The sequence below is a fragment of the Theobroma cacao genome, chromosome 3 (assembly GCF_053813885.1).
Source record: "Theobroma cacao isolate CCN51 chromosome 3, ASM5381388v1, whole genome shotgun sequence".
NCBI lineage: Eukaryota > Viridiplantae > Streptophyta > Magnoliopsida > Malvales > Malvaceae > Theobroma > Theobroma cacao.
Genome location: NC_142641.1, coordinates 44,090,211 through 44,114,032, shown reverse-complemented (window position 1 = coordinate 44,114,032; position 23,822 = coordinate 44,090,211). Strand labels below are relative to the sequence as shown.

Sequence of the window (23,822 nt, the reverse complement as noted above, 5' to 3'; positions counted from 1 at the left end):
ATTAAAATTAAGACAATGACAAGGCTCCCCCAATGCACTTTGACAATTATTTTTAGAATATTGTAGAAGTTAGGTGTTCAGTGATTGTTGTTGAGCAATTAGCCATAGTCTCTTTTTTCATTCCCAAAGTTAAAGTTCAAAGACAATGAACATTGACTAGACATCTAATAAGCTTTTATTATCAATAAGGATGAGACCAAAAAAACTCTTTTTTTAAAAAAAAAGACCTTTTCAATTTTTTAACTTTTTAACCATTTGGTTACAAATCGGCGCATCTTCTTCATTTGTCTTTTTTTTTTTTAAGACACAAATATCTCTTACGATGATGAAGTTAAGATTTCATGTTTGGGATGAAAGTAAATATTTATAAAATGATTATATTAAAAAAAATAATATTTAAAGGAATAAAATTCTTTTTTTTTAAATAGATATAAAATTTTAAAAAAATTAAAACCTTTTGGGGACGGATCTATTAGCCCCTTTCCCTTTGCCTCTAATCTCCTACATAGAGCCACCGTTCTCAAATTTGTGCTCTTTTGATATTTAAGGCAAAAATAAAAGAATGTAACAAAGTTACATATTAATCTCAGTACTATGAACAAAATATAAAATTTACTTTAGTTTTTGATAAAAAAAAAATAGATATAGAATTAAAAATATTGTAAAATTACATTAAATCGTCATGCTTGTTAAGCTTTTTTCATTTTCTAATAAAAGAAATGCTCGCATGTGCTTCAACATTAAAAACAAAAAAATACACGTACATACATATATATGTAAATTATTACATTTATCAAAATTAATATATGAAACTGATATAGAATACAACAAAAATTTATTGAGATAAATAAATATAAATTTATAGTCTTAATAGAGTTAGATTTATACTACAAAGTAAAAAACCATCTCAACTATTGGAAGGTAAATGATAGATTGAATAATTGCAAAATGCATCTTCATTCTATATTTTTTGTTAATATTAAAGTTAAAACCAAGTAAAATTTTGATTTACAAGCAAAGTAAATACAAAATTTGAAATAATTTTCTTAATAAATGATGTGATAATATTTATTAATTTAAATTAATTTAATATTAAATTAAAATTTTTAAACACATAAAATAGAATGATCCATAAAAAACCTTTTTTGATACTGATATGACAAAATAAAAAGGTACAGCAATTATTGAAAGAGATTTCCGATAAGCAAAATATGGAAACCTCTAACAAAAAGTTTGCATAGTGGTAAAGAAAAAAGTGCGTCCTTTCAGCGATACAAAATTTTCCGTGCCTTTTCCCTTTTCTCCACCGCATGTCTGCCACGTTGCCCATCTTTCCAGGTAGTGTTATTTTTAACGTTTTCTGCCACGTGAAGCTATCTTTTCCTCCTTTGAAAGACCCCACTACGTCCCCTAGGGAGCCCACCCCCCGGCCCCCCCAAATTCCCCATTTATTTTCACTCCCCAAAAATCTGACACTTGGATTATGGCAGCTGTAAAATTTATTTTACTTTCCTGATTTCATCCAATTCACACGTAGTAATATTCTTGTTCTTAAGTAAGATAATTACATTTAGATTATATACTACCAACAAATTCCTTCGAATCTCTATTTTTCTACGATTACTTAATAATTTATTTCTATATTAAAAAATGGGTATTAGAATTTAAGACTTTGCCTTGTTAAAGAGAAAAAAAAATTTTAAAAATTTTTAAAAAAATTTTAATACTTTATTAAGTAAAGGCAACGACTTTAATTAATACCCAATTTTCTCGAAAAAGATTGATGAAGCTCAGATATTTCATTTTTCTGTAAAATATTAATGTTATTGGTCATTTGAATTTTCATGATTTCAACAAAATAAAGCAACAGTTGAACGAAATTATAACATTTCCATATATATATATATATATATGTATATGTATAATAAGATAATGATAATAACACAATTTATGTACATAATTTTTTTTTACTTAATTATTGCACCGTGAAAAGTGAAAACTTAGAAAATAATACGGCATAGTGTTAAAAAAAGCTTTGAAACTATTTAAATAAATTAAAACAAGTTCTTTTTTTTAATTATATTCAATCAAATTTTTATATTTTTATTTTTAATTAAATAAACTTTTATAATTAATAATTAATTAATTACTATTAATCAAAATACTACTTATCATTTTATATAACACTAATATAATATTAATGTGAAAAGTAAAAAATATCACATAATCAATTTATCATATCACATTATTCGTGCAATGTGATATAGTATGATAAATAATATTTTATTTAATCATAAGAATTTATTTGATTCAAAGTAAAAATATAAAAATTTAATTAAATATAATAAAAATATAAAAATATATTTAAATTTTTTAATATAATTTAGGGACTTATTTAACTGTTTTGCCAAATAATACAGAAGGGAATAAACTGTCCCAGATCAAAATATAAAAAAGGCCAATACCAGTGTCGTAAATAAAGAGGAGTGTGGGGGTAGTTTTAATGTTTTGTCCGACAGGAAGGAAAAGAAAATTGTATTTGTTTTTAAACCCCTCGGCATTGCCCTTGGTCTTCTACTTCTTGAACTGGGTGTGATTTTTGTCCTTGGGGTAGTTGAGTTGAGACTACAAACCGGCGGCGTCTTTATCTCTTTTTTTCCTTTTTTCTCTTTTTACAAAAAGCCCGATTTCCATGTTGTTTTGCGCCTGGTTCTTCTTTTATTTGCACTTTTGCCCTCTATTCTCTTCAGCCAGGTTTCACTGTGAGAGTCTCAATTATCCTGCACTTTTAATCCATCCTCACTTTTACTCTGTCCCTCTGTCCCTCTCTGTCTCTCTCTGCCTTTTCATTTAGTCATAGAGAGACTGAGAGAGCGTTCTTTCAGTAAAAAAAGTACATTGCCGTTTTATCAAGAAAAGTGAGTAAACTTTCTATCTGTTTTATGTTTTCTCATTGTATTTTTGGATTCTGGGTGGTTTGAATGCTGCATGTTTATTTGTTTGGATTGGTGATCAATGTTTTGTTCTTTTGCTTTTCTGTGTCTTTCTTCAATGTGGGTTTTTGTTCTTTTGGCTGATTGTACTAGTGATCTTGTTTGTTTGCCACTGGACACCATGGTTTCTGGTGTTTTTTAGTTAATTAGGAGGTTTTCTTGTTGTGCATGGTGGTTTCGGTTAAAGCTTTTTCCTTTTGTTGGTTATTATAAAGTATTAAGTTTTAAAACATGAAGCTTTGAACAATGTGCGTACAACTATCATGTTTACTGATGATTGATGAACTTGATCATTATATTAGTCGCAGTTAGATAAATTTCTGAGCTAATTAAAGCAGGGGAATCTGTTTTTCTTTGGAATGACTGATTCAGGAGTGACAATGGTGATACATGTCTTGCTTCTTTTTTATCTGTTTTTCACAACTTCATGTATTACCTCTTGTCAATGGTGCTGTTCTCATTCTGCTGGCAATTGATGTTGATTGACCTAATTAAGACCTTGGGATTATTTATCTGTTTGATTTTTAATGGTTTGTTATCTTTTATGTTCTCATTTATTGCATTGGGGTTTTAAAGCGATGATGGGAGTAGATCATGTGTTTTTCTATGATCAATTGATTTGTGAGTAAGATGCTTGTGTTGAAATTTGATCGATAATTAAGTGGACTTATTTAAATGTTTCCGGGTTATAACGGCTGTAATGGCAGTTTGAAACTTGGTTCTATGTTTATTCCAAAATATCAGTTTAATACGTTGTGTTTGTTGGCCATATTGGTTAAGTAAACAAGACTAGAATAGGAAATTTAGCTTTTATATGCATACTTGGCAGCTTGGCGCGTGTTCTTGTCTTACTTGGAAAAGTTGGTTGCTTATCTCGTGTTACTATTGTGTTTTAGTAAAGTTTTTCCCTACACAGATTTCTATAATTGTTGAAGACTGGCATCATGAGTTAGTTTAATAAAGCTAATTTTGTTTATTTTTGCTGATTTCAGAAGTATTTATTCTTTTTCTTTTTTTCTGGTTATTGCTCTGGACATAATTTCTATCTTTTATGTTTTCAGGAATGAATTTAATATTCTATGATCTTAATTTTTCTTTCCCCAGTTTTGACTTGATTATGTTACTTTTGATTGGCATAATAGGAGAACCAGTTTCTGTAATTTTTTTTACAGTAAATGAATGCTATATTTCCATTGAAACATGCCTACTAAAGGATGGGCTTCCATTCTTCTAGATTGAATTCCTTGCCTGAAAAGGTGGAAAAGAAAACTATATAACTGCTGTCTTTATCACTAAAGTTCTTTACATTAGGAACCAATGTACTGATACATAATTAAGGTTCTTTTGGGAGAAGTACAAGAATATTTAATTCTGAACCAAATTGACACTCAATATTTAGTTGATATCTATCTGAACTTTCTGTATCTCCCTATTCTCACAGGTTTTTGTAGATTTTTCTTCATTATCATTTTCTGATGGGCAACTGGTTTGAGATGTATATAACAGATTTTGACAATCCGTTTCTCTCTCTGAAATACCTTCTCTCTTTCAGTGTGCTTTCAGACTTCCATAATTGGTTTGTAGTTATTTATTTCACTATGGGTGCTGCTGTGCACTTAGCTCTTCACTGTTTACATCAAGGCATTTTGGTCTTTGTTGTAATACCTTTATCGTTTCTTTGAAATAGTTACCATTTTCTCAAAATCTAGTTGTTATGCTACAACGTTTAATCGTCTTAGCTGTATCTTTATAATTTTATATTTGTCTTTAATTTAATGCTTGGGGCATTCCATATAGGTTGTTTGATTGTTCACCAGAAGTCAAAAGTCAATGACCTCCATGGAAAATGACTTGTATGAAGCGGAACAACTGCCAGCTGCCTTTGTGACTGGAATAAGATTTAATGTCTCGAACGACAGAGATAATGTAAGTATACTTTAATAATGTCTTAACTATTTGTTTACCTGCATGTTGTAATTAGATAATACATCAATGAGTTTAGTGATTAGGATCACTCAGTCCAGACCTGATTTATGAAAAACTACAAAGAAGTCAAGGCTGATTAATGTAATAATAATTTAATTGTATTTTTGTTCTTATTGGGTATGACTCTCCCTATCTCTATCTAGATCCTTTAATTTTGTTTGTTGCTACCATTTTAGTTTAGGAAATTCTTTCTATGAGGCTACTCATTGTTAATTTATTTTTCCCACCACCTTCCATTGTTTTCTACGTGCTAGTCACTGATTCTTTCTTTTGCTGTTTTTAAGAGTAATTATTGCTTCCAGTTATTGTATACCATTTTTCTGAATTTTATGCTGCAAACTGTTTGGGACATGGCAACAAAACAATCATGTAGCCCTTACTTTAATCATTACCAGTATTTCCATTTGTGTAGCAATTTGAGCAGTTACGTTTCTGTCCTGGTACTGTAACAGGAGAAGATGTCTGTCATGGAAATTGCTGCACCCAGCGAGGTGTCTGATCCTAAGTTGGGGTTCCCAAATTTTTCTAATCATTGCACCACCTGTGGCGCCGCAGATATGAAACATTGTGAAGGTGGATGGCCAATTTAAATGAAATTCTGCATCTGCTTAGTTTTTGTTCCTTAGTATAGCTATGAAAAACTCACTGATTAGTTTCCATTCATCTTTATAGGTCATTTTGGGGTTATCAACTTTCCATATGCAATACTCCATCCATATTTTCTATCAGAAGTTGTACAGATATTAAATAAGATTTGCCCAGGATGTAAATCGGTCCGGAAAGATCTAAGGATAAAGGTCAGGTACCTCCCTCCTTAAACTGAAGATTATCACTTCTTCCATTTCTTCCCATTATAACATATTATTACTATTTCTTTTCGTTGTCCAGAAGAAAGGGAAAAAGATAAAATAGAACTTAAGTTAATGTTTGAAGAATTTAAGATCCAAAATGAAGCCGGTATGCCTCTTGGCAAAGGCTATCTCCAAATTATGACAGTTTCCTGTTTTGATCTGTTCTGATTTTAGAAGTGAGACTACCCTCTAAGGTCTGATTTCTGATAGTGTGCCTACATGCTGGTCTGCTTTCTGTTTGAGCAAAATAAATGTCCTACTGTACACAATGGTGACGTGTTTCTTTGTCATGCATGTACCAGGGAGCTAATTCAGTATCCAAAGTAAATCAACGAAAGGGGTGTAAATATTGTGTTGTAAGTTTGACTGGCTTCTTGTATTCTACATCCTTTTTCTTCTCCCTTTGGTCCTAATGATTTCTGGCAAACAGGGGAATTCAATAGATTGGTATCCACCAATGAATTTCAAGATATCCTCAAAAGATCTTTTTAGAAAAAGTGCAATTATAGTGGAGGTAAGTGAAAAATCTTCAATGAAGGTCCGAAAGAGAGGAAAGCAAGCATTACCTTCGGATTACTGGGATTTTATCCCAAAAGATGAACAACAAGAAGAAAGTTTAATCAGACCAAATAGAAGAGTCCTATCACATTCCCAGGTAGCATGTTCGGTTTTAATTCACTTGTTTGTATTATATTTATTCATTGTCTCCAAAATATAACCTTGTATGATTTATTTTTGGAATTGCAATCAACTACACATTGACACAGTAAGTAAATATATTTGTTTATACCTATCTTCTAGTGATTTTATGGCGCTTGTTTCATTGTCTAATTTTTGGTGTTTCTATTAATATTTACCAACATTGATCTTTTATTTCCTCCAAAAAAAGTAAAAAAAAAGAAAAAGAAAATATAGAACTTTTATATGCTTTGTTTGTTATATATTTTACTAGTAAGAAAAAACATGTTGTTGATTGTAATATCTGGTGGTAGTTTAAGGGAGGTGGAGGAGATGGAGTCGGTTGTTTCTGTTAAATGCAAGCATGCTGGTTCGCAAATACCAAGTACTTGTGGAAACTTGTCATACCAAAATATCATTTTAACTAAAAACTATTAGTGATTTGAGACTCTCTTAAATTTTGGTGGGATTTTCCTTTCCAAAAGAACCTTTGTGATATTATAATAGATAAGGCTCTGAATGAGCTTAATTGACAAGGAAAAATGCTCTTAGATACATGTGTGAATATATCCTCCTTGTTATAATATTACTTGAATAGGATCTGTGGTTTTGGAAAGCATTATCACTTCCTAAATATATTTTGAAAATATGGAACAAAATCTAGCCCTGCTGTTGCCTGCCCCTTCCCCTTTTCAAAAGTAGACCATCCTTTTCTTCACCAAATTGATGATTACATAATGCTTAATGGTTTTCAGGTTCGTTACTTATTGAAGGATGTTGATCCAGAGTTCATTAAAAAGTTTGTTTTAAGTATGGACTCTATTTTCCTCAATTGTTTTCCCGTGACACCAAATAGTCATCGAGTGACAGAAATCATGCATGCATCTTCTAATGGGCAGCGACTGATTTTTGTAAGTGTTGATTTGGATGGTTGATTTGATTATATGCGTTATATTTGTTTTCTTTTCAGTTGTACTGATCTTTCTGGTTATGGCTAGGATCAAAGAACCAGGGTTTACAAGAAACTGGCTGATTTCAGAGGGATAGCTAATGAATTGAGTTCCCATGTATTGGAATGCCTAAAAATTTCTAAGGCAAGTTACACTGCCTCCTTTCATTTTTATTTGGGTCAATTTTCACGGGATCTTATGCTCTATTTATGTGGTTACATTCAATGTGCAGCTGCACCTGGAGAAGCCATCAAATGAAGAATCTGCACTTGTCCTTGCCCAGAAAAGGAATAAAGATTCTGCTTCCAACATGTCTGGTTTAAGATATATGAAAGATGTTATTCTTGGGAAGCGAAATGACCACTGCTTCCGCATGGTTCTCACTGGGAATCCAAATCTTAAACTGTCTGAAATTGGTATACCATGTCATGTTGCGGAGAGGTTGCAAATTGCTGAGCAACTGAACAACTGGAACGAGGAAAGATTGAAAGCTTGTTGTGATTTGCGTCTTCTTGAGAAGGGTGAGATTCACGTTCGGAGAGAAGGTAGATTAGTTAGAATTCGCCATAACGAAAAGCTCCAAGTGGGGGACACTATCTTTAGGCCCCTCAACAATGGGGATATTATTCTTATAAACAGACCTCCTTCTATACATCAGCACTCTCTCATTGCTCTTTCTGTTAAAGTCCTGCCTGTCAGTTCAGTTGTTTCTATAAACCCACTTATTTGTTCCCCTTTTCGTGGAGATTTTGATGGTGATTGCCTTCATGGCTATGTTCCTCAGTCCATCAAAGCAAGAGTTGAGCTTATTGAACTTGTTTCTTTGAACAGGCAGCTAATTAATGGCCAAAGTGGTCGAAATCTGCTGTCACTCAGTCATGATAGTTTAACTGCTGCTTATTTGGTCAAGGAGGATGGGGTTCTCTTGAACCTATTCCAAATGCAACAACTGGAAATGTTCTGTCCCAATCATTCACCGTTTCCAGCAATTGTCAAAGCTCCTTTACTGAGGAGTTCTGTTTGGACTGGAAAGCAGTTACTCAGCATGCTCTTCCCTCTGGAGTTTGATTATGATTTTACTCCAAATGATGTTGTTATCCGTAATGGGGAGCTTATATCTTCATCTGAAGGGTCTACTTGGCTACGAGATGCTGATGGCAACCTTTTTCAAAGTCTTATTAAACATTATCAAGGAAAAGTCCTTGACTTTTTGTATGCTGCTCAGGAAGTTCTTTGTGAGTGGTTGTCAATGAGGGGTTTGAGTGTTTCACTCTTGGACCTATACCTATCTTCTGACTCAAATTCACAAAAGAACATGATGGATGAAATCTTTTGTGGTCTGCAAGAAATAGAGCAGACATGTAACTTTAAACAGTTAATGGTTGACTCTAATCATGATTTCCTTGTTGGACATGATGAAGAAGTTGATAGTTTTATGGCTTTGGATGTTGAACAGATGTGCTATGAGAAGCAAAGATCAGCGGCACTAAGCCAAGCTTCTGTTGATTCTTTTAAGCAAGTTTTTCGAGATATTCAGAATTTACTCTACAAATATGCAAACAAAGATAATTCACTACTGACCATGTTCAAAGCAGGGAGCAAGGGTAACTTGCTGAAGTTAGTACAGCATAGCTTGTGTCTTGGATTGCAACATTCACTTGTTCCCTTATCATTCAGATTTCCTCATCAGCTCTCATGTGCTGCATGGAATAATCAAAAGTCTCATGGCTTAACGCAGAAGGTTGATGATACTGCTGAATCTGCTAAGAATTATATCCCCTATGCTGTCGTTGAAAGTTCTTTTATGACAGGTCTGAATCCATTAGAATCTTTTGTTCATTCAGTTACTAGTCGAGACAGTTCTTTCAGTGACAATGCTGACCTGCCTGGGACGCTGTCTCGAAGGCTTATGTTCTTCATGCGTGATCTATACACGGCATATGATGGAACTGTGAGGAATTCATGTGGAGATCTGGTCGTTCAGTTCTGCTATGATATTGATAAGGATGCATCTAGTCCAACTAGTTGTGCTCACGAATTAATCAGTGAGAGCAGTACTATTCCTGAAGGAATAGGTGGCCAACCTGTTGGTTCATTATCTGCTTGTGCCATTTCTGAGGCTGCATATAGTGCTTTGGATCAACCAGTTAGTCTACTTGAAACTTCACCGTTGCTGAATCTGAAGGTGCTCTCTCTCTCTCTTTCTTCCCACCCTTCTGAACGGTATTGTAAAGAACTAGAAAACTTATTATACTTCTTTTTGAAAGGAGCTTGTAACTGATGCATGATGAACTTTTGCAATTTTGACTTTAGGGCTGAACATAGTTTATAAATTTTGCATTAAGGTCTGAATGCAGTTTATCTTTTCAAGTTTTTGTGCACTTGTCAATGTGGAAATTAAATACTAGAAAGGACTTTGCTGTATTTTACTCTGGACCATAATTCTAGCACACGCTAGTATTGTACTTTATAAGTAGTAAATATTATTTGTTATACAAGCTTTTATTTTGTGCCTTGGTGCTAGGGTATGATTGTTTATTAAACCATTCAACTGATCAACTGCATTCAAACCTTAATATTTACCACTAAACGGGTTAGGAGGTTACCATCTGAACTTTATATGTAATTGGCTCTCATACTAGTAATAAAAAAAATCGGCATCTTGTTGAGTGGTTTAGAACCACTCAGGGGGAATGGCTTCTCTTAATACCTGTAAGCAATAGTTTTTTTTTTTTTTTCACCCTAAGATTTTCTTAAACGAAATTTTCTTTCCCCTCCAACCTGATGTCGAAATGGGTGACTTGTTCATCTAAGCAAAAACTAAGACTATAAATTACTATGTTGAAACCTACCTAAATAAAGTTGCAAAGGACCATGGAACAACTTGACACTATTGAGACCAAGTATGTTTCATGCACCACCACAATTCAGTCTACCAAAAATTACTTTACATAGTTGATGCTTGATTGACAGTTCTTCTTCTTCTTCTTTTGAGGGTAAGATGGGAGGGTGATGTAGTGTTCCATTTTATGTGTGTGTGGTGTGAATTTCAATTGTAATTGGTTGACATATAAATGGAAGAATACTAACAAATTAATCTGATTGAATTGATCAGAGGGTCCTTGAATGTGGTTCTAAAAGAAGCAATGCTGACCAAACCATGACATTATTTTTATCTAATAAACTTGGAAGGAAGAGGCATGGTTCGGAGTATGCAGCCTTAGAGGTCAAGAATCATCTGGAGAGATTGACCTTTTCAGATATTGTAACTACTGTCTCAATAATGTGAGTTTATATTCCTTTCTTGTTTTATGCGTTATTTTTCGAATTAATTGTAATGCTTTTTTATTTGAGATTTATTAATGTGTTTTGTGGTACTAGCTTCTCTCCACAGATGTATAGGGAAAACCACTTCTCTCCTTGGGTTTGCCACTTTCATGTGTGCAAGGTAATGCAATTTGTTAATGGCATATTTTCCATATTGATAAAACTCCCACTTTCCAGTTTCCACCATAAAATGTTGTACTTTCCAGGATACTATGAAAAGGAGGCAGCTTAAAGTGCAGTCTATTATTGATTCTCTTCACATGCACTGCACCACTGCGAAAACAATGTGGAAAATCAGTTTGCCTGACATGCAAATTACAAGCAAGTAAGTTTGTCCTTTTTTAGCATGTCTAGTTGTTGTAATAAAGAATTATACACCGACACTTTTAATATGTGAAATCTGCATAACCTCCACTGACCTTCACTTTCTTCCTAGCAGTACTTATCTAAAGTGTTATTTGCTGAATGTTTAGTTCAAAGCACTAATTATCATTTATCTAGTAAAGATCGAAATGTACTTAATCTTTTAAAACACTAGGTCAATGATGATCTATATCTGTTCCATCAAAGAAACAACTTGGCCATGAGTGGAAATTTTCCTTAAAAGTGAGAATGTGTATGCAGGGGAAGTTGCATAGGGTTGACGAAGAAACAACGAAACTGATTGTTGGGAATTAAATTTAATTAAAGAAAAATATGCCAAAAAGAATACTAAAATACAAATTGCAAATCGTAGTTATAAAATAAATGAAGTAATAAAAATATGAAATACATAATCTAGCAAATTTGTTAAAATTATGATTTACATAAAATTGTTGGAAATGACTTTCAGAAGTAATGTCATAAATGTTGTGCCCTTCGTGGGCATTTTATCTATTGCAATACTTTTTCACCATCTCTCAATCGGAATTTTACCAAATGCTTACCGTTGCTGCATTTTACTTCCTTATAGGCCTAAGTAGGTCAAGAATATATAGGAATAGAGCAAGATCTCTTGCAATTGGATGTTAGTAGTAATTCCATAAACAGTTCCCATGCTTATGACTGATCTTTCATATATCCTTAATCATCTTATATTTTTGTTTAATATCCTTTGTAAGAAATTTTGAAGTAACCAAACATATGCTTTTTCTAGGTCAATATTAAGATAATGATCTTTTTATTGTACTTTTTGACTAACTTCCAAAGCAGAAAGATAACATCAATTTTCTGTTTTCCTGGCATAACCTAAATTCATGCTTTGATATTTTTGTGGTGCACCTCAATCCTTACCCTTTCTCAAAGTTGAATAGTTGGATGCATGAGCAAAATTATAATCAGCGTAATTTAATATAGGTATTTCATTTGAGGGCTTCAACATATCAATATATATCTTGCCAGACGGTAGTTGTTCAAACATTTCTCAACTCTGAAGGGTAGAATAGATTGCTATACTCGATTGCACCATAAATCTCTCTAGGCAGTTGAGTCGATGTTTACTGCAACCTGTCTGCTAACATTATTGATTTATTTCTCAGAGCTTTATTCTGCTTCTTGACTTGTTTGGTTTAGTGGCAGGGCTTGTTCTCATATTGACATGCCAAATGAAGATGATACATTTTGTATCACTGTTACGATTGTTGAATACTCCAAAAGTTCTCATATGGAATTGGATGTGATTCGAGACATGGTGATACCTTACCTACTTGAAGCAGTAATAAAAGGTTTGTACTTCTAATTGTCTGTTTTCTTTAGGAGTTTCGTTCATTTGAGGGCTGATGTTTGGCAAAATGGCTTAAACCTTTGTTATTGGTTAAAATTCTCTTAAGAGAGCATTTGAAGGTAGTTGGGTTTTAGCATTGCAGTTTTCGAACAATCTAGCCATCAATATTGACCATATATAATTGTAGCTGGTATCTAGATTTGCTGTGTGAGTTTTGCCATTAGATTATTTTAATTACTGATTGCTTTTGAAATTATTGGATCTTTTGCCTTCCCTCAGTGGGTATTTTCCCATTTATCCATTGCCATAGACGCTCTAGTTTGTTTATCCCTGTTTATTCTTGAAGTTCTGATATTTAAACTTGTGTCATACTATTACCAAATTTCTGGTAGGAAAAACTGAATCTTTAATAGGGTCTATACAAATGTGGATGACAAATTGTAAAGCCACAAACAAAGATCAAAATAGCCTAAAAGAAGTGCCATGCTTCTAATACCAAAGAAAACAATAACTTTTTCATTGATGGCACTTTTTCCCTCTAAATTTTATATTTTCTTGTCAAACCTTGCTGTTACTCAGGAATCAAAATTGACAACTAAAAAGGTTTAATGGTTATTCATGTTTCAAGTAAAGTTGATTACAAGATATTCATTTTCCTTTGCCCCTGTGATGACATTTTGGTTAGGATTCCCGGAGATCAAGAAGGTGGATATTTTATGGAAAGATCGGCTCAAAGTCTCAAAACCACATAGAAGTTCTTGTGGTGAACTTTACTTGAGGGTATTTGTATCAGGCGATTTTGGTATAACAAAGCTCTGGGGTGTGCTTATGAATGATTGCCTCCAGATAATGGATATGATCGATTGGACGCGCAGTCATCCAGATAACATTAATCAGTTGTGCTTGGCATATGGAATAGATGCTGGATGGAAATTTTTTCTTAATGTGTGCTATCATTGTTGTAATTTATTCCCCCTTTTTTCCTACTTACAGATTTTATAGGGGTAACTATATATATATTTATCTTGCCTCTTGCCATTCTGAATGCAGAATTTGAAGAGTGCAATATCAGATACCGGCAAGACTATACTAAATGAACATTTGCTTGTTGTTGCCAACTGTCTATCAGCGACGGGGGAGTTTGTTGGCTTAAATTCAAAAGGCTTGAGACAACAACGAGAACATGCATATGTCTCATCGCCTTTTATGCAAGCATGCTTTTCAGTTAGTTCCTGTCTTTCTTTATAATTTGATGCTTATAATATAAAATATTATGTAATGTCATATCTACAGTCAACTTAGCTTTCCACAATTTGTGGCAGAATCCTAGTGCTTCCTTTGTCAAAGCTGCTAAGACAGGAGCTTCGGATGATCTTCAGGGGACAATTGATGCATTAGCATGGGGAAGGATTCCTCACATTGGGACTGGTGGACAGTTTGATATAATATATTCTGTGAAGGTATATATCATGTAGGTCCTGCTGATAAAACTGGTTTTGCAATTGTTGTTATGGTGAAGTTGTAGCCTTGTGGATTAGGTTTGTACTATAGGTGCATTTTAATGAGTGGAAATTTAAGGTTTTGAATATACAGAGTTTCTGAAACCCCCCTTTCTTGGGTTCAAAAGAAGAGAGGCGAAAAAATGGAGTCAGACCTAAAATACCGTCAAAGTTCTTCTACGAATGATGCATTTTTGTAGTGTAAACACTTAGGCTTATTACTTTATGCTGAATAGGATGTGGCAATAGGTTGTCTCTTCAGAATGCTAATTAATCTTTGAGAGTGAGCACATCTGCAATAAAGAAACTTGAGTGAAATGTAGATAGAAGAGTATGCGTCTCAATAGAAAATGTTTCTTCACATTCACAGAAACACTTGTAAGGATTTTGAGTCAGACAGTTAAATTTTGTGAGTATCTCAAGCGCCCCGGACCATGTCTGTGGAGTGTATTTTGATGCTTATAATCAAGATCTTACTTGTCCACAATCTGTTTACAGTATAAAAATGAGTTATACTATTTCTGTGAGCTCAGTTGAGATGGAATTGCATGTCAGTTTGGTTGTGCATCATGTTAATCAAATTTTACATTTTATTCACAGTTATTATATACTTAAGGTCTAGATCCAACTTGCTTAGTAGTTTACTGGTTCTTTGATTTCTTGCTTAAAAGAGAAAAAAAAGAAAGTAAGGAAGAAGCATTTTCCCTTTGTGGCTGACATTTTTGGCTGTTAACAGTTTATTATATCTATCCCGTTATTATTTTCCAGGATCAAAGGCTTGCAGAACCAGTTGATGTGTATAAGCTGCTAGGAAGTTCTATTAGTTCTCAGAAGCAGGATGTAGAGTTTGAAGTACCTAAAGCTCTTAACTTTAAGTCTGAGAAATATGGTTCTCTGCTAATAGATGCACTTGGTGATTCTGCCTCCGAAGAACTCAAGAAGATTGAAACAAAAAGAAGATCAATCTGGAGAGAACTTCTAACATTGGATGACATTCAGAGGCTTTCGCGTGCTTTAAGGAATATTTTGCACAAGTAAGCTTTCCTCGAATTGTTGTTTACCATCTCTGTGTATGGTGATTAAGGCTTTCCTCCATTGAATGTTTCCCTGCTCTGTTTGTGGTAGTAATTCATTTCAGAGATGTTATATTAAAATAGGTTTTGATATATCTATGCCCTAAATTCCTAATATCATGCACAAATTTAATGCTATGTGTCAACTCTTTTATATTCAAATTCTTATCAACATAAGACTAAACTGATTCCTTGTTCTGGTTTTTTTTTGTTTCTACACCATAAAACTTTGTTATGGCATTTGTCTATCATTGAGGAGAGAGAAGCATAACAAATAGATCCAACCTTTTCATTTTCTTTCTACCAGCTAATGCAATTAGATTGAAAGAGGGAAAGCAAGGAACAGCAAGGGCCAAGAAGGGAGAATAGCCTTTGCTTCTGATATTGACAGCTCTCTCTATCTCTCCTCTTATTCAAGAGCCTTTGGAATTGGCATTGGTTTTATATTCTTAAATTTGCCATTTAGGATACAATGGCAGACAAAACAAGCTGACCCTTCTTTGATCTTTAAACTTAAGTTTATTACAAGCCCATCTCTTCAAAAGCCTTTAGCTGTTTTTTATTTTAGTGCTGTGATTAAGTGACCTCCTGAAGTTCAGAAAGTAGCCTGCCCTTAATCTTATTCTGAGTTGTCCAAGGGCCAAGCTGCCCACCCAACCCGTACGCCTGGCCCTAATTGGTCCAGGCTTGGGCATAGATTTTTAGACTTGACCCTGGCTGAGAGTATTATTATATTAATAAATAATATGTTAGTTAATCCTAAAATATATTTAAAATTTTAAAATTATAATAATTTTTAATATTCTAATAATAAAATTTATGTAAGGGGCAGGCTGGGTTGGGCCTAGACTTGTCTCTTAAAATTTCGGCCTGTTAATGCCCCGCCCAGCTCATGGATACATCTAATCTTATCGAGTCCTGTAGGGTTTTGCTGTATTGGGTGGTTAGAGGAAATGACATCCCTTATCTATAATTGAGTGTATTGATGTCTGCAATTTGGTTACTAATTGGTAAAATCTTATGGACTTGGGTTAGTTTGTTCATATTGTTTGGTAATGAATTCAGCTTTTTAGAGGCAGACTTGATCAGATGTATTTTCATGCAGATTTTATAGAATATTCATCAGACTGTTTGCCATATATAATATAAACTATGGACTTTAGGCACGTTGCTCTGCCATGTATGCCTAAGAATAGCTTATGTTATTTCCTGATTTCAAATTATTAGTGCTTTGCTTCTCATCATTAATCTGATAAAATGATGTATTCATTATTGTAGACATGTCTCCTGTTCTGAATGTTAAAGTGATTTAGGTTCTCTGAGCTCATACTTGTGCTGAATGTAGGTATCCTATTGATCACCGGTTAAGTGAAGCTGACTGGAATACTTTGATGATGGCATTGTACTTTCATCCTCGAAGAGATGAGAAAATCGGTTCTGGAGCTCAGGAAATAAAGGTACATGATACTGGAAAAGTAGAAAAAGAAAGAAAAAAAAAATGAGATGGTATTTAATCTTATTTTCAAGAGGACTCCTAATGTTATAATTTTAACAGCAATTATTTTTTATAGTTTGCCTTACGCTGTGTTTAACATTATATATATATATATGCTTGCTTAGTGAGAGAGGTCATCTTATGTTTTAGAAGCTATTCAAGGACACAAATTTTGCTCATTTCTTTTTCTTTTCTTCCATTTCCCTTCACTCCATCATAATTCTAAAAATTATTAACGGTTCTTTTAGCTAGGGATATAAGAACCCCAGGTACTGGAAGGCATTCTCTTTCGGCTCGGCAAACCTTCATCCTAACATTTTTATACCTATTTGCAATAAAAATTTAGCATGCAGCTATTCTTCAGTAAATTCCTTGTTTTAAATCCTAACTCGACTGTTCATTATTGAGTTATTTGTACTAGAAAGATACAACTCTACTATAAATTTCTGAAGTTTAGCCAAATTATTACTAATTAAATGGCTTATGAAAATGTTCTCATGAAAGTTTTATACAAAGGTTATTTGATGCATTGTTTCCCTATCCTTTGCAGGTAGGATATCACCCCGAACATGCAAATGCACGCTGCTTCTCATTGGTAAGAACAGATGGGACAATTGTAGATTTCTCATATCACAAGTGTGTTCTTGGTGCTCTTGAGATCATTGCCCCCCATAGGGCAAAATCCTACAAATCAAAATGGCTACAATCTGGTAGTTTGTAAATCAACTCTACAAAGCCCTTGTGCATGTACATATAGCAAGATCCAGGGCCATAGAATGATTGCCATTAGGATTAGAGAATAGCATACACCTTTCTAGACAGGACAGTTTGATCTGCAGTGATTCTGACTCAAGTCCGTATATGACCCAAAACCAGTTTTTTGTTGAAGGATTAAATCTGGATCCTAGGCTCTAGGCAATTCCAGTCAAGGTTGATAGCTAACTTTCCTAACAAAAATAGCATAGCATCTCAGCGGGTTATGATAAGTTTTTGGAGCTTTCATACCTTCCTAAAGCTGTACATTTCTACAGAGAATATTGTGCACAAGAAGAGGGTTAAGGTAGGATAGTAACTCATTCTCTTAAACCTTTTTGGTTATAGTGTATATTTTCTCCCTATTAGAATAGGGTCGCTGCTTTCCTCAGCTTCTTTTTGCTACTTCTACTGGAACTTGTTTGCCTTCAATAACATTAGGCAGAAAAGATCTAGTGGAAGCAGCAACGAAAAGCTCGCAAAGGGCAACCCCATTTGATTTGTATTCCATAAATACATGTGATTGTAAGCTAAATGTTCGGCTAATCTCATTATTTTCTTCAGCCTAGATGGTGTGATCGTTATAGCTATTTATTCCATTCTGACTTCTAGCATATCGGAGACGACTGGCAATAAGGATTCACATAATCAGAGTCCCATATGTGTCATTTATCTAATGTCATTTTAGTTTTTCTATTTCGAGCTTGAATGGCTTACTCTGAGTTGTATGAAATCATGTGATGGTTCTGTTTATCATATGGTAAGCCCAGAATGGTCAGCTACAAAGACTTTTTCAACTTTGGCCCAGATTGACATCATGCTGTGGCTCAAAAATAATTTCATTTTTGGGGTAATAACTATTAACTAGTAAGCAGCAACGCCTAAAAGCACTAGGGAGCTTTTTGAAAATTTAATATTCTTTCAATAATGTATGGTTGCTTCAAGAAATTGAAACCCCATGGCAAAATGTGGATCCACATGTCCCCGACTCATGGGCATGAACTTATCATCATCATCACCATCTTCTTTTGGTGGAAAGGGTCCAGCCACGTCCACCCAATTGCCACTTCTCTTTGTTCAGTAGTGGGGTCCAGTCACCAGGTCCCGCAAGACGTGTACTGCCGAGAATGTCAAAGTAGGTCCCTATCAACGCATGTTGTCGGTCAAACTGTCCAGGGAACAAATGAACCTCTCGCGACTCCTTTTCACTGAATCTACCACCCCAATTTCACTCTTTACCGCATAATGTAAAGATGGACATCTTGCACATAATGGAGTCCGGTCCAAAAATGCTGAATGCAGCAGCCAAGCCCCACTCCACAGTCAACACAAATATGACTTCACAACCACACGCATATATAATTCTAAAAAAAAGGTTCTTACATTATCTTGTGGCTTTCTGATCTGTGGCTAAGATAATACGACTACGACTGGTGAGGGAAAAAAAAAAAAAACAATACACAATGAAGGGTATCATTATTGGGTCGGTGGATAGATCTGGGTTCTGTAGTTTTGTCAGCTTGGAAACCCCAAAATACAACATGACATACCAATAAAATGTGGCCATTAATTAGTATTAAGGCTGTCATTGTTTTGAAAGTTTTGTCTTCATGTTCGTCCGACTGTTTGATTTGCTGCGATGACAAGCCAGTGGATCTCGTGCAAAAGTGGTTACACGTGGACGATCAAGATCAGTATTATATTTCGTGGTTGCACTGGTAATATTTTATTGGCAATTTGGCAGTACTTAATATTTAGTAATGAACGAGCAAAATGTGAGCGGAATGGAGTTGATCTAGCCATCGAGATTGAATGTGATGATTGCATCGTTGAATTAATTGAAAATCAAGAAGAACCAGCAAAACTCCTAGAATGAGTAAGACACCAACTAATTTGAAGTCATATGAGGCCACCTAATTAGACCCAGAACACGTGACTTTTTATCTGGTGGCTGCGGCCTCGAGTCTCAATAAAAATGTTTTCAGTTCTGTCGCTGTTTCCAACTGTGTTTCGATCTTCGTTCCGTGTCTTCTTCTTTTTCTATAAATAGCGCTACTAAAATAAAGGTCAGCTTACCGTATAAGCCGCTCAAGGGACAGACATTAGCATGTTCTCGTACAGGGGCACCCAGCTTAAGTATTAATTATTGAGTCCCGTAATCATATGATGTAGACTACACAGGGAAGATTATTTCACATGAAACCTTTTACATTAAATTTCATACCAATTTTTTATTCGATAATTAGCATAATACATTCTTAAACAACTTGTTTTCCAGTTCACTCTCCCATTTTTTACTTAACTTAATTTTTCATTATTATTATGCCAAACCAAAAATAAAGAAAATAATTTTTAATTAAATAAATGTAACTTAAATCTCACGCTGTTCTTTTTTATTTTTTTGAGTCGAACTCTATACTGGACGTTGAGCTTTGATCACTCATTTTCTATTATGCAGCTTTCCACAATAAGAACATGATTAGCAAAACGAGCTTAATTAAGGGTCACAACAAGTGGTTTAATTTCGAAAGTGACATCTGTTGGGGTTCACACAAATGTATATTTTAATAATCATTTATTATTATTTTTTTTTAATCTCTCTTGCTTTTGTTTGACAGGTAAGGTTGTGAATTTTTTTTCTTTTTTCCTTCTCCATTTCAATGGTATCTACTAATACCTACCAGAATAATTGGAAGAAATAACATTTCCATATTAAAAAAAAAGAAGTGGAAGTAGCAATATTTATAAGTAATTCATAGCAATGCAGGAGAAGAAGCCAGTATAAGCAACCTTGTTTCTAAGGGGCTTGGAGGCCCCAGTAGCCAGCAGGCCATACCTGAACCTAACTTCAACTTTAATGTTCCGTCATTTTCTGGGCCCATATGTCTGTCATAAAATTTGCACACAATAGATTCAGTTGTGGGCCAATCTAACCCAAATTGCAGATTGTCTTACCAGAGCTATTTATTAGTAATTAATCGTGCTGTTTAATTTAATAATGTACTCGTGGAGTTTTTAAAGTCTTCTTATTAATAGGACTAAACAAGATTAATATAAATATTTTATGCACCATACTTCCATTTCGTGGCCACACTGATCATTCGGCGAAAGGGAGATTTTGTTGATCCCCCCGTGAAGCACGCGAAAGGGGTATTTGCAGCATTTCTGTGTTGATATTTCATATCTTAATTTTAAACCAAAATCAGATCAAATTAGGCAAGCTAACACACCATTTACATAGCACTTAATAGTTTATAATAGGAAAAAAATCATTAATTTATGATCAAGTTAGGACGTAATGGGTCCATGCAGCTCTTTGAATTACATTTAAATCTATTATTTTACTAATTATAAAAACAGTATCAAATTAAAGAATAAAAATGCTCTGTTTAGTAATATTGCTTTAGACGGCACGTTACAAAACCAGACCATTTTGTAATTAAGGAGAAACATGGAGTCCAATGAGACTATGAGAAGAACATTCGGCAGTATTAACTCTTTAAACCATTTTAATTAAGAATAATAAAATGTTTTTAAGGGAATTGATGCTTTGATCGTGATAAGGACGCACCATATTCCAAATTTGTTAAATTAATAAACAATTCCAATCTTTTGCGACTGTTCTAAAATTGTTTATGTTTCTATTCAGTTTGACGACATTAGATTTGCTTCAAAATAATTAATCATTCAATCTTATTATGGTGTTTTCAATTATGTCTTGGGATTTATTATTATTATTATTGAGAGAGTGTAATGTTAAGATTCATTTTTTGAATTAAAAATATATATATTTATTAGGTAAAAAAAATTCATATTTATATATCTAAAACTTATTTCATAGATATAGTTTCTTTTTTTAGTTTTAGTCAAAATGATGAGCAAACAAAAATATATAATCAAAAATTTCTAAGAAGATTATAGTGACTGCCTACATTGAAATTTGTTTACTTTTTGAGTAAAACTACCTTGTACCATTTTCAATTGGATGCTACAAACATAGCTAGATCAATAAAGTAAAAAAAAAAAAAAAACCATTCTAATAGTCGACGTTAATTGATCTCTTTCGCAGTGACAGGCAATTAGCAATCATCATTAGCAAATTACCTGGCTGTAAAGGCAAATTGTCACGTGGCAAAAAGGGGTGAATCCAAAGACTTTTAGCATGCAAAAACAAAAACAGTGGCTATTGTTTTTTTATACTTTTGGGCTATTAAATATTTTTTTTGTTGGTCGAGGGGCAAATAAATATTGTTGTCATGTTTTACATCTGCATCACATTCTTTTCCGATATTCCTTTCCTATTCAATTTTGATACTGTTTTCGTACGTTTTGGGCCTTGCTCTAATTAGTTAATGTCGACAACATTTCGTACGTATGGTGCCATGTCAAATCATAACAATATATACAGTCATGGTCACACATGATACGTGTATATTAAATTGACAGTTATATAGTAGTAAAAAAAACTAAGGCAGATTGACGTTTTTATGTGGCTAAATTACTTAAATCTCCATATGAGGTAGCATAGCTATAATTTTATCAGTCTCTTTTTAAATATATTTGCACTTTTCCCCTTAAACCATTCAAATATATATATATATATATATATATATGTATATTTACCAATTACCCCCTTAAATATATATATATATATATAGAGGGGAGTAAAAGTTAAGAATATAGTAAATAGTACTTAAAAAAAAAAACATATAGTAAATAGTATCACATGAAGAAGTTATGTTATTGTAATTTTGGAGTGGTTGTCTATTAGTGGATTTTATTATTAATCATTTCCATGTTTGATGACTTAGTTACCAAGAGGTCCAAGAAGACAACTGAGTGGATTTTACTATTAGTACGGAAGGAAAAAGTCGGTAACTTAAAGTCATCTTTTTGCCTTCCATATGAGCAGACAAGAAGAGAATTGTGTAGATTAATAAATTAATTCAATTAAATTTGGACACGAGGGAACCAAAGGTAAAATAATATTTTTGAATTATACTTTTTTAAAATGATAAATCGAATTCAAATATTTTCATGCCTTAAAATTATAATATATATATATGTATTTGCTTAATTTTATATATAGGATCAAAGATTGATCATTCTTGTTTTCAAAATAATACATTTTCCAATCATTTTGGATTCTTCCATAAATAGTTAGTTACTTTGATGTTTTATTGTTGTTTTTTTTTTCAGTGTTATGGAAATGCAAATGCCCCTCTAAATGGATTTTGTTTTTTCTTAAAAATTTGAATGGAATCCGTCCAAAAAAGCATCCCTGCATGCCTTGCATGCATTGAAAGGAAAAAGAAAAAAAAAAAAAAAGGAAGAAAAAGGGGTAATAATGGCCTAGGTGACGTGATAATGTGATTCTATCGTTTTACTTTGCCTCTACTTGCATGTTATGTGTACTATTTTATGTTTTTTAATAATATTTTTATTTCGATGTAATATATTCAGTAACTTAATTTTTGAAATATAGAAACATGAATCAACCCATTTTTAAAAAGTATTTTAAATTTTCATTGATAGTAAATATAAAATAAAAAAGGTTAAAATTTGAAAAGTTTGATAAAACAAAGTTACTTAAAACTGCGGCACATTACTTAATGAGATAGAGACACTATAGTAGAATGACTAAAGCTGTCATGCATTTTTTGAACATTTTATTATTTCTAAGTTTGAAATTATATATAGTTTTATGATTTTATAATTATCAGTAAACAATTTAATTATAATTAAATAACTTATATATATTTATCTTGTATTTCATTTATAGGAGAAATTAATAAACAAAGGAAATAACTAAATAAACTAAAATAAAATTAGACTAAACAAGGGCATGCTATGTTGAGTTGAGTAGGGTCAATTTTGGAAAATATTACGTTTAGATACAAGGAGTACTTTTGTTTTTGTAATTTTCTTATATTGACCCCATTAAAATTGTATAAAAATCTAAAGAGAAGGGATCAAATAAGTAAAATTTTCATCCATTTTTTATTTTTTTATGATAACAATAAGTAATATACGTAGAAAAACTTTATCCTCGTATTAGTATAAATATGGGCATACATTAATAATCATCTCTGATTACAATGTGACAGGTGACTACAATATTCAAATATAATTGTTTCATATAATTTAAAAATATATATAATTTGTCCACATAAAAACTTTTACATTTTATCATCACAGAGACTAATTTTTTAGTTTTAAATATAATTAAAAAGTATATTTACTCTTATATCTAAACACGTCTGTTACCTTTTGCTTTCAAAAACAAAAGATAACCAAACAATACATAATTTTAAAAAAATTTGTAGAGTTGAGAGATTATTATATTATATGCATGAGATATTTCTGAATTGTAGTTTTTTTTTTATATATATTGAAAGAATGAAAAGATATATTCATTTTTATATATAATTTTGAATTTAACATAAAAATTTTCTAATAATATAACAAATAAACATATTGTTTATGTAATTGGTTAGAACTAATATACAATCCCA

At 32.9% G+C, this 23,822-nt stretch overlaps 1 protein-coding gene across 2 annotated transcripts; it reads left to right on the top strand.

Annotated features, from left to right (window-relative positions):
* Positions 1-2,600: 2,600 nt before the first annotated feature.
* Positions 2,601-17,996, top strand: NRPD1A (nuclear RNA polymerase D1A). Of its 2 annotated transcripts, none has more exons than XM_088805072.1 (19): positions 2,601-2,918; positions 4,791-4,919; positions 5,432-5,552; positions 5,652-5,776; positions 6,133-6,186; positions 6,261-6,485; positions 7,264-7,419; positions 7,507-7,602; positions 7,691-9,643; positions 10,574-10,743; positions 10,840-10,906; positions 10,992-11,110; positions 12,343-12,488; positions 13,173-13,432; positions 13,538-13,711; positions 13,810-13,947; positions 14,755-15,020; positions 16,405-16,516; positions 17,105-17,996. In XM_088805072.1, the coding sequence occupies exons 2-19, from the start codon at positions 4,824-4,826 to the stop codon at positions 17,273-17,275; spliced, it is 4,449 nt and encodes a 1,482-aa protein (XP_088661198.1). In that variant the 5' UTR covers positions 2,601-2,918; positions 4,791-4,823; the 3' UTR covers positions 17,276-17,996. The 2 variants fall into 2 exon arrangements, with proteins under 2 accessions (XP_088661198.1, XP_007040111.3); XM_007040049.3 differs by having other exon boundaries at positions 12,337-12,488.
* Positions 17,997-23,822: the final 5,826 nt, after the last annotated feature.